We start from the raw sequence: 12,062 nt of genomic DNA on the forward strand, positions 1-12,062 counted from the left end.
GTTCTATCCTATTCATTTATTCCAAATGTCCTTGTCAACGGGTGTCATGTGAGAGTACCTTTAAGAAATGGGTGTTTAAGAAATGTACCTGTAAGAAATGGGTGTTTACTACTGCAGTGATGTCAGAGAGTGGGTGGAGCTGGGCTGTCTGTCAGATTTTTAGTTTTGTTTTAGGCTGTTTGCTGCAGGGTGTGTTTTAGTTTCGTTTTCAGTGTTGGAGCTGAAGCCAGACAGAGCAGGTGTACTGTTGATCTCTCTGCCATGAAAAGACTATCACTTGATCATTTGGTCAATTCAGAATTATAAATGTTCTCAGTGGTGAATGTAAACCTAATGTGCTTCTGTTAGAAGATGTTTCTTTTGTCTTCTGGATGTTGTTTGGGAAGTTATTAAGGATTACTTAGTGTTGTAATCTTTGGGGGTTGTATTTAAATTGCTGGTTGCTAAGATGATCACTGTATGTTTTAAAAAGGTTAACTTGAGTTCATAGAATAAACATTGTTTAGCATTAAAAAATACTTTTCCCTTTCTGCTGCACCACACCTGTAGAGTGGGCCGTGTGCTCCCCATATCACAATCAATTAAAAGTTGTGGGTCTGGTGAACTCCATGATACACTTTGGGGTTCTCTAAACCCTGGCCCATAACAAATTGGGGGCTTGTTCGGGATAAAAGTCCATCTATTGGATTGGCTTAGTGAACTTAAAGACAGTGCGGGGTGAGCATATTGTGGTTGCTTTTCAGGTGTGGTATTTCAGTTTAAGTAGGGAGTGTGTTGTAGACAATGGTTCTTTTAGAGGCTCTGAAGTTTTTCGGGGTGGAGGCGGTCACACACAGTACCTTGCAGACAGAGACTAAAAGCAGACTGTTAGATTTGGCAAAAAACATTGCAGTTAACATAACCTGGCAAAATGCAGAAAGAAGAGGTAATTATGGCGGTGGCTAAGCATTTAAAGTTGCCTGAGATACAGTTTGATTCATTGGAAATGGCAAAAATTTAGTTACAACTTAAACAAATGGAACATGAGAAAAAATTAAAGCAGCTTGAATATGAAAGAGAGGAAAAAGAAAGAGAGAGAGAGAGGAAAAAGAAAAGGAGCAAGAAGAAAGGAGAAAAGAAAGGATAGCCCAAGCAGAATAAAAAGAAAGAGAAAGGGAGATACAGATCAGGGAAAAAGATAAAGAGAGAGAGTTTGAACTTCAGAAAATGGCCATGAAACATGACAGTCAGTTAAAATTGACAGACGTAAAGGGAAACGTACAGTTGGGTGATAGTGATGAGGTTAGTGAGAAAGAGCGTCATAGTCGAAGGCTTGATGGGGATCGATTTAAATATGTCCAAGCATTGCCAAGGTTTGACGAGAAGGAGGTGGAAGTATTTTTCATTTCATTTGAGAAGGTAGCGAAACAAATGAAATGGCCACAGGACATGTGGGTATTACTGATTCAAACAAAGCTGATAGGTAGGGCTAGTGAAGTGTTTGCATCACTACCGGAGGAGGTATCTGGGACGTATGAGGAGGTGAAAAAATCCATCTTAGGTGCATGTGACAAGTGCCTGAAGCTTACAGATAAAGGTTTAGAAATTTAAGGAAAGAATTTGGTCAAACATACATGGAGTTTGAAAGGCTCAAACAGAGTAATTTTGATAGGTGGACAAGGGCTTTGAAAATAGACCAAATGTATGAAGCTCTCAGAGAAATTATACTTTTGGAGGAGTTTAAAAATTCAATTCCTGATGTCGTGAGAACTCATGTGGAAGAGCAGAGGGGTAAAACTGTGAGATTAGCAGCAGAAATGGCAGATGATTATGAATTAGTTCAGAAATCAAAGCTTGGTTTCCGACATCAGTTTCAGCCTGTGAGGGATAGAAACTGGGGACATGAGAAATACTCAAATGGTAAAAGTAAAGGTGATCTGATGGGAGATAATAAGGAGAATGTACCTCAGGTTAAAAAAGAAATCCAGGAGGGTGGATGAGACATGAAAAGTTTCAAATGTTTTCACTGTAATAAACTGGGCCATGTAAAGTCACAGTGTTGGTGGTTGAAGAAAAGCACTGGGAAGGCTGATGTGGTAAAACAGGATAAGACAGTGGGGTTTGTGAAAGTGGTAAAGGAAAGCCCAAGTGAAGCGAAGTAGGTGCAAATGATTGTACAGCCTGATCAAGAGGTGATTGATAAGAAGGTGCCAGATCTCTTTAAAGAATTTACTTGTGTGGGTAAAGTTTACTCATGAGTATCAGGAGGAGTAGGTAAAGAAGTCACAATTTTAAGAGATATGGCAGCTAGTCAATCTATAATGGTAAGAGATGAGGAGTTATGTATTTGGGAAGAATGTTGCCAGAAATGGTGGTAATATGTGGAATTTAGGGTGAGAGGAGTAGTGTTCCATTATATAAGGTAAGGTTGGAAAGTTCTGTGAAGAGTGGTGAAGTGGTAGTAGGAGTAATAGAGAAAATATCTTGTCCAGGAATACAGTTTATCTTGGGTAATGATATAGCTGGATCGCAGGTGGGAGTGATGCCTACTGTAGTTGATAAGCCAGTGGAAAATCAGACAACTGAAGTATTGAAGGATGAATATCCTGGGATTTTTCCGGATTGTGTGGTAACAAGTTCTCAAAGTCACAGGTTAAGACAAGAGGAGAAATCAAAGAGTGAAGATGAAGTTGAAGTGTAATTATCAGAAACGATTTTTGATCAGATGGCTGAGAAAGAACAAGAACAGGTGGAGGATGAGGCGGATATTTTTAGTTCAGGAAAATTGGCGGAGTTACAACAGAAAGATGTAGAGATAAAACGGATGTATCAGAAAGCATACACGGAAGAGGAATCTGAGTGTATACCAGTGTGTTGTTACCGTAAAAGTGATGTCTTGATGAGAAAATGGAGACCTTTACATATGCAGGTGGATGAAAAGTGGGCAGAAGTTCATCAAGTAGTATTGCCGGTAGGGTATAAAAAGGAGGTGTTGCGAGTTGCACATAAGGTACCAGTGGAAGGTCATTTGGGAATAAGGGAAACTCAAGCTGAAATCCAGAAACATTTTTATTGGCCTGAACTACATAAAGATGTAGTTAAATTATGTCAGTCATGTCACACGTGTCAAGTGATAGGGAAATCTCAAGCAGTGATAAATCCAGCGCCCATAATACGCATTCCAGCAATTGAGGAACCTTTTACAAGGGTCCTAATTGATTGCGTAGGACCGCTTCCTAAAACAAAAAGTGGGAATCAATATCTTCTGGATGTTGTTTGGGAAGTTATTAATCCTTTTGAACTAATTTTTGGTCATGAGGTAAGAGGACCACTTAAATTGAGTAAAGAAAAATTGGTGAGTGAGAAATCGGAAATTACATTATTGGTTTACTTGTCAAATTTTAGGGAACAATTAAATAGAGCAGGTGAATTGGCTGGACAACATTTAAAAGTTGCACAAAATGTGATGAAACGGGTAGCGGACAAGAAATCCAAAGTTCGTAGTTTTGCCAGTGGAGATAAAGTTTTAGTCTTGTTACCAGTGGTAGGGGAGCCTTTAAAAGCTAGGTTTTGTGGACCTTATCAGATTGAAAGGAAATTAAGTGAGGTGAATTATGTGGTAAAAATGCCGGATAGAAGGAAAACTCACCGAGTCTGTCATGTGAATATGCTTAAAAGGTACTTTGAAAGGGAAGGAGAGAAAAAGATGGAAGTTTTAATGATTCTAGCTCAAAGTAACGAACCAAATCCAGATGACTGTGAATTTGACATACCTCAAATTAAATTGGAAAACGAGGATGTTCTTAAAAATTGGGATAAATTGTTGAGTTACCTTCCAGAGGAAAAACAAACTGACCCAAAAAGGTTATTGATATCACGTGGGCAGGTTTGTGGAGATAAATTGGGAAGTACTAAAATGGCTACACATGATGTAGATGTGGGAAAGGCTGTTCCAATCAAACAACATCCGTACAGACTTAACCCTTTAAAGTTGGCACAGGTTACAAAGAGATTGAGAGTATGCTTAAAAATGGCATAATTGAAGTGGGTTGCAGCCAATGGAGCTCACCCATAGTGCTGGTACCTAAACCAGACAGTACCCAACGGTTGTGTGTGGACTATAGAAAGGTGAACGCAGTTACAAGTACGGACTCTTATCCTATTCCACGTTTAGAGGATTGCATTGAGAAAGTGGGACAATCAGCTTTTATTTCCAAACTGGATTTACATAAAGGTTACTGGCAGGTGCCTTTATCCGAATGGGTGAAGGAGGCTTCAGCTTTTGTGACTCCAGATGGTATATACCAATTCAAAGTTATACCATTTGGCATGTAACATGCCCCAGCTACATTTCAACGGTTAACTTACAAATTTGTATCATGATTACCCAATTGTGCGGAATACATCGACGATCTCGTAATTTTCAGCCAGACATGGGCAGGACATTTAAAACATCTGATGGAGTTATTCGATCGACTTCAGGAGGCGGGTTTGGTGATAAACCTAGCCAAAAGTGAATTTGGAAAAGCCAAAGTCACTTTCCTTGGCCATGCAAACGGACAGGGTCGAATGGTCCCACAGGATGTGAAACCAACAGTTATTGAGGAGTTTCCAATACCCTCAAGACGAAGGGAAATAATGCAATTTCTTGGCATGAGTGGATTTGATCCAACATTTGAGCAAAATGTTTGTAGCGTGGTTGCTCCACTGATGGATTTGCTGAAGAAACATCAAAAATTTCAGTGGACAGCGGACTTCCAACGGGCATTTGACTGCCTGATAGCTGTGATAACCAATGCTCTTGTGTTGGAGAATTGCAAGGGACTCTGCGATCAGGTTGAACTAAAGTATATGACTTTAAAGAGACATGCCGAGGCTTAGAGAAATGGATGGATTGTGCAGAGACCTTCTTGTTCACAGAGACTGTCAATGGAGAAGGATTCCAGTTGGAGGAAGAAGAAAATAAATGGACTATATTATTATACCTGGTTGCGTGTGTTGTTTTTTGAAATGAAAAAGTATTTATTTTGCATGAAAGTGCATTTCTTAAAGGATAATGAAAAGGTGAAAAATGAAACCATCTTGAAGTTGATGGTTTATTTTTTGTTCTTGGGGGGAGGTGTCATGTGAGAGTATCTTAAGAAATGGGTGTTTAAGAAATGTACCTTTGAGAAATTATTGTTTACTACTGCAGTGATGTCAGAGAGTGGGTGGAGCTGGGCTGTCTGTCAGATTTTTACTTTTGTTTTAGGCTGTTTGCTGCAGGGTGTGTTTTAGTTTGTTTTCAGTGTTGAAGCTGAAGCCAGACAGAGCAGGTGTACTGTTGATCTCTCTGCCATGACAAGACTATCTCTTGATCATTTGGTCAATTCTGAATTATAAATGTTCTCAGTGGTGAATGTAAACCTAATGTGCTTCTGTTAAAAGGTGTTTCTTTTGTCTTCTGGATGTTGTTTGGGAAGTTATTAAGGATTACTTAGTGTTGTATTCTTTGGGGGTTGTATTTAAATTGCTGGTTGCTAAGATGTTCACTGTATGTTTTAAAAAAGGTTAACTTGACTTCATAGAATAAACATTGTTTTGCTTTTAAAAATACTTTTCCATTTCTGCTGTACCTCACCTGTAGAGTGGGCCGTGTGCTTCCCATATCACAATCTAGTAAAAGGTGTGGGTCTGGTGAACTCCATGATACACTTTGGGGTTCTCTAAACCCTGGCCCATAACAACGGGTAACATTAAGTGGAAACCATCTAAACAACCGGCTTTACACAAGAAGAGGTCAAGTTTATACCTTGAGAACTGCGTGTCAATATCTCTTCTGTGAATCATGCTAACTAAAGAATATAACCGATGGTTGGAAAAGTGACAACTTGCAATCAAATCACAATAGCAGCAATCTTCTAAATGGACCTCAATGACTTTCTTTCACAAAAACTAGTCATCTAATGACATTTTTCCATCCCTCTTTCCATAAGATTTTCTTGCTGGAGTAAGGTATTTCTGGTGTTGTCAATGGGTAAAGCACTTTTACTTGCATTGCATCCTCTGCTGCTCCCACTCATGAAATGATCAAGGATGAGAGGACACAGGTTTAAAGTGACTTGGCAAAGAAGAAAATGTAATGTGAGAATAAACTTTTTCGCACAAGTGGTTGTGGTCTGGAACGCACTTCCTGGGAGTATGGTGGAGGCAGGTTAATCGAGGTATTCAAGAGGGCATTAGATGATTATTTGAATAGAAACAATGTGCAAGGGTACGGGGAAAAGGAAGAAGACTAAGTTATGATGCTCACTTGGAGAGTCTGTGCTGTAAAAATTCTGTGACTAGTGAACAATTGAACTGAATATGTCATTTACACTGAGAGTGCACGTTTTGCACCAAGAAAGATGGATGCATGCTTACATCTAACTCCAAATTGGTCTGAACTGTCCCAGTTTAGATTCTCTCTGAGTAAACCTAAATTAACACTGTTTTAATCTGGAGATATATATTCCGTACTTTTGAGTGTCTGCGGATTGATTCTTTCTGATAAAAGGTACCAAATGCAACAAATATAAACATCCACTGCCAACAAAAATTTTAGTACTAATTTACAAGGAGGCAATTTACAAGGTGAGGGGGGAAAGGTTCAGTGGAGATGTGCGGGGGAAGTTTTTTACACAGAGGGTGGTGGCGGCCTGGAATGCACTGCCAAGTGAGGTGGTTGAGGCAGATCTAATAATAATGATAAGAATCACTTATTGTCACAAGTAGCCTTCAATGAAGTTACTGTGAAAAGCCCCTAGTCGCCACATTCTGGCACCTGTTCGGGGAGGCCGGTACGGGAATTGAACCTGAGCTGTTGGTCTTGTTCTGCATTACAAGCCAGCTGCCTTAGCCCCCTGTGCTAAACCAGCCCCTACAATTAGTGACCTTTAAGATTTATCTAGATTACACATGAACAGACGGTGTACAGAAAGATACAGGCGGTTGGTCTAGATAGGACATGTGATCAGCGCAGGCTTGGAGGGCCAAAGGGCCTGTTCCTGTGCTGTACTGTTCTTTGTTCTTTGTAATGTGTGGAATGGATTTTCACTTTGTACTGTTTTTCCATCATAGCACCTAAACCACAACCCCATCGGGAACCTACAGCCAGACCCGCAGCCCGATCACCTGCCCCCTCTCCCACCAATGTGCGCTTTCAGTGTGGAGTACCAGAGGTTGCAGTAATCACAGGAAAAATCTTTGGTGGCAGGCGGACAGTACCAGGAAAATACCCATGGCAGGTATCTCTACAGCTGAAAAACCGCATTGGACTTTATAAATCAGGACATCTGTGTGGAGGAACATTGATTAGACCATGCTGGGTTCTCACTGCTGCCCACTGCATTGTCTCACAGTAGGTATTAGCATGTTTATACATTGCCTTGGGTTATCTTATTTCAGAGATTCGTGTCCACGGAAGTGCCATTCTACATTTTGTAACATATCCATTATCTGTTTACTTTCTCTTGCAGTTAGCTACACTGTTTACAGTAATGCATCTGAAATTTTGGAGTAAAAACTTTCATTATAAAGTCACATTAATTGAGTAGTTTTACCCGTCCGCAGTGCCTGCTTGGAGACTCCCACATTGGGCCCACATATTGAAAGTCCAGCCACACTTGGTTCATTTTTTTAACCCATTACTGGTTGGAAACCTCTGGGGAACACAGGCCTGAAATGATATCTAGCTGGGAGACAATAGGAAAATAGTTATTTCAGTGGTGTTCTGTGATATGAGTGATTGGTGACTAGTAGGTTTGAATAACAACAAACTATTTCTTCGAATAACTATAACTATGTACGGAATGCTATAGTGTACTACCGACTTCTGCAGTCCTAGGATCGATTCTGTCCAGGGACACTCACGCTCAGCCTTGGGATCGGCACGCTACGTCCCGATTGGCCGATAAGGTCACAAGGCCTTTAAAACCTCACCCTCTCCAGGTGGTCGGCCACTACATCTCTCCCTCCGTAAGTCTCTTATTATAACATACTATGAAAATTTAAACCATTTACAAGGCAGTGCCAATAATAAATATTTTTAACACAGTTCATTATAAACTCAGTCTGTCTGGGGAATTCCTCTTTCTCTGGGAACGACGTAGCTGAACAAGTTGTGACTCAACAGTAGAGGCCATCTTGGTTGGAATCTCAGCAACCTAACGTCCTTCTTACAAGGGTGCAGCAGTTCTCCTTACTCCTTCAGTTCCCACTGGAACCGTACTTGGACTTCATCAGGCCGACTCGCCTCCTCAGTCCCCTGTCTCACAGCCACATTGCTGGCAAGATACAATTGGAGCAGTCTACCCCACGGGTTCTCAAAGTGACTTCCGTCTCCTCAAATGATCCATGTGCTTTTTTAAAATGCTGTCCTGCAACCTCCATCTCATATGATACCGGGTATGGTCACCCCTACAACTGGGACCCAACTCAGACCACTTCCAAAATCTTTGACAAACACCGGATCGTCTACCTCAAATTACCTCTCACCCTTGGTGCATAACAAGTCATCTCCTGAACTCTTTGCCCTCAACCCAACCTCCCTGCAAAATTTGGAAACACTGGGTTCAACCTGGTTCTTAACGACGACCCATCATTAATTCAGCAGCAGTTACTCCAGTGGTCATGTGTGGCATGGTTCTGTAAGTAATGAGGAAACACGCCGATCTTGTCTCCTGGGATGTTGCCGGTTGGTTTTCATGGCTGCCTTGAAGGCCTGTACTGCACATTCAGCAAATCCATTAAATCAACACTGGTAAATACTGTCCCATTGTCTGAAACTAGTAACTTTGGTAGATGGTGGAGGGCAAAGCAATAACGTAGCTTCTCCACTGTAGCATAGGCCATTGTAGCCTTCATCTCATTAATGTCTAACCACCTTGAATGCACATCCACTATTAGCAGGAACATTCTATCCACAAATAGTCCTACATGATTGACATAAACTCTTACCCAAGGCTGGCCTGGCCATCCCCAAGGGTACATTGGGGCTGCAGCGGTAATTTCTGTTGCGGTTGGCATTGGGCGCATTGCTTCATGTTCCCAGACCACCAGATGTAACTGCGAGCCAACATCTTCATCTTTGTTATTCCAGGATGGCCGCTGTGCAATTCATCAAGCAATAACTTTCTCCCGGGTAGAGGGACGGCCACTCTTGCTCCCCCGGGATACCATCATCACAACTAACTTCATCCTTCCTTGCTTGATTTTTTTGTTCAACCAATTAAGGGGCAATTTAGCACGGCCAATCCACCACCCTGCATATTTTTAGATTGTGAGGGTGAGATTCACGCAGACATGGAGAGAATGTGCAAACTCCACACGGACAGTGACCCAGGGCCCGGATTGAACCCGGGTCCTCGGCGCCATGAGGCAACAGGGCTAACCACTGTGCCACCGTCCTTCCTTGTTTGATAAGCCTGCAAGTGTTCTAACGTCCTGTCATGATGCCAACCATGTAGTCATATGTTTGACTTTTGACAATATTGGATCCTTCTCGGCCCTGTAATTTAACTGTTGTGCAGATACAGGTAATGTATGAAGAAGCTTTAAGGCTAAGACGTACTTTCTGGTAACAGAAGATGACTTAATGCATCTGCTTTGGCAATGTGTGCCCCTGGTCGGTGTTGTAAAGTATTCATAAGCAGCCAATAACAACGTTCAATGCTGTTTCCTAGCAGATGCAATTGGGTGGATTGCTTTATCTTCTTTGAAAAGCCCAAAGTAAAGGTTTATGATCAGTGATGACTGTGAAATGCCTCCCATAAATGTATTGGCGAAATTTTCTGATACCGAAGATGACAGCTAGGGCCTCCTTCTTGATTTGTGAATCTACCCTCTCTGCATCAGTCAGGGTCCTTGAAACATAGCCAATGCACCTTTCTGTCCCATCATTCATTGCATGTGACAATAACAGTACCAACTCCATATGGAGACACATCAGAAGTCAGTATTATTTCTTTAGAAGGATCAGAATGGATTAGTAACATGTTGATTGAAGGGCTTGTTTCACTTGCTTTGTGTTTTCCAATACCATTTCTGGCGTTTTATTAATAAAGTATGCAGGGGTGCAAACATTGTTGATAAGTTGGGAACAAAACACCCACAGTAGTTTACCATTCTGAGAAAGTATTTTGTATTCCTTGGGGCTAGTGCTTACTTATTAGCCCTTATTTTAAGTTCCATTGGATGCAACTCTTGTGCATCCACTCTATAACGCAGATAAGCCACCTCATTCATGTGAAAGGTGCACCTCCCTCTCTTTAACCGTACTCCAGCATTATGGAATCTTTTTAAAACGTCCTTGTATAAACGCTCCTCCTCTGATGCTCCCATTATCAGCACGTACGTTGTCTGAGTAAATGAACAGCTTTGGTAAATCTTGCAGTAGTACGTTGAAAAATGGCACAAGCTGACCAGACCCCAAATGGTAACCTGATTTGGCCCTTGTGCATATTAATGGTGATAAATTCTCTGGAAGCATCATCCAGTTCCAGTTACTGGTGCACATGACTCCTGTCTAAATTGGTGTATGTTAGACCCCTTGCCAACATCACATATTTGGGGGATGGGGTACCTGTTTAATGTTTCCACCTAGTTTACCGTCAACTTGTAGTCTCTGTAGGTGTGAATGGTCTTGTCAGGTTTGACTACAGATACAATATATGCTGCCCACTCTGCAAATTGTACGGGCTTGATGATGCCAAAATCTTCTAATCACTTCATCAGTCTCCACATTTGCATGTAATGAGAAAGGCACAGGCCCCAGAGAGCCTCGATGTAGCTTCAGGATCCACGTGAATCTTGGCTTTTAACCCTCTGATTTTATCCAATTGCCCTTGGGATACCTCTTGGGATTTCCTTTGGACTTCCTGCAGGCTTCCTTCATCGATCTCAAAAATTTCCAATCGGTTTAACTTCATCTCTGAGAGCCAATCAAGCTCCATCAAACTTGATCCTGGCCTGAAATTATGATTAAGGATAACTGGGCAGATTACTACCTGTAACTCACAGGGGTCGCCCGGAGCAGAAGTCAAGAGTTATGTTGCTGGGTTTTTCCAGCCTCACAGAGGCACATCTGGAGTCGGGCCCGAGGGCAAATTGTGAAAGTGGCGACTTGAGTCTCCAACCTGACGCTTTCCTGTCTGAGCTCAAAATGATGCTGCCTCTTCTGATGTCCACACCCAAACTTCCTTTCTCCTGGTCCCTCTGGTGCCAGTAGTTGAGGATGTTTTTTGCCCAGGAACAAGGTAACATTGGCAGTGCAAGAAAGATCCAAATTAAAAACTGTTCTTTCAAGGGGTTAGCGAAACAAGGTTTCAATTGTGGCCAGCAGGTGGTTTAACTCCCCATTTATCTCGATGAGAATAAAGCTTTCTGACACAGTGCAAAAATCCGTTTTTTACTTCCTCACTCTGATCTCTGGAGGTGATCTATATGGTTATAATTTTGACCATATTAATAATTCGATAATCTCTTCTTCTATCCCCTTGTATTTTTCTTCAAACCATAGTAATGAGGAATTCTTCAAGTGAAATCCATTGCTTCCCAAAACTACCCACTAAATTGTGATAAATAAATGTCACTGACTAAGACGTTACAATAGGCTCTGGGTGGGATTTTCCACTCCCGCGCCGAAGTGGCCGCGACGTCGTGAACGTCGTCAAGGTTCACAACGGCGCAAAACGGCCCCGATCCCGACCGATTCAGGCCCTGACAATGGGCTAGGATCGGGGCCGCGTCATCTACACGCGCCAGGCCTTGTCGCCCGCGTAAAGGTGGCGCCGCATAGATGACGCGGCCGGTGCCGCATAACTGGCGCCATCCGCGCAAGCGCAGGTTGGCCGGCGACAACCCGCACATGCGTGGTTGCCGTCCTCTCTAAGTCCGCCCCGCAAGAAGATGGCAGACGGATCTTGCGGGGCCGCGGAAGGAAGGAGGTCCTCCTTCAGAGAGGACGGCCCGACGATCGGTGGGCACCGATCGCGGGCCACCCCACATTTGAAGTACCCCCCGGTGCAGGATCCCCCCTTGCCCTCCCCGCAGCCCCCCCCCCCCCC

The 12,062-nt window shown here is 42.4% G+C and overlaps 1 protein-coding gene across 1 annotated transcript in view; it reads left to right on the top strand.

Annotated features, from left to right (window-relative positions):
- habp2 (hyaluronan binding protein 2) overlaps positions 1 to 12,062 on the top strand; it is a 171,722-nt gene that overhangs the window by 55,088 nt on the left and 104,572 nt on the right. Inside the window, exon 9 of the mRNA XM_072477631.1 lies at positions 7,078 to 7,357. Coding sequence (XP_072333732.1) covers positions 7,078 to 7,357 — 280 coding nt within the window. The remainder of the gene's footprint in view (positions 1 to 7,077; positions 7,358 to 12,062) is intronic.

This window comes from Scyliorhinus torazame, chromosome 16 (assembly GCF_047496885.1).
Source record: "Scyliorhinus torazame isolate Kashiwa2021f chromosome 16, sScyTor2.1, whole genome shotgun sequence".
Lineage (NCBI taxonomy): Eukaryota > Metazoa > Chordata > Chondrichthyes > Carcharhiniformes > Scyliorhinidae > Scyliorhinus > Scyliorhinus torazame.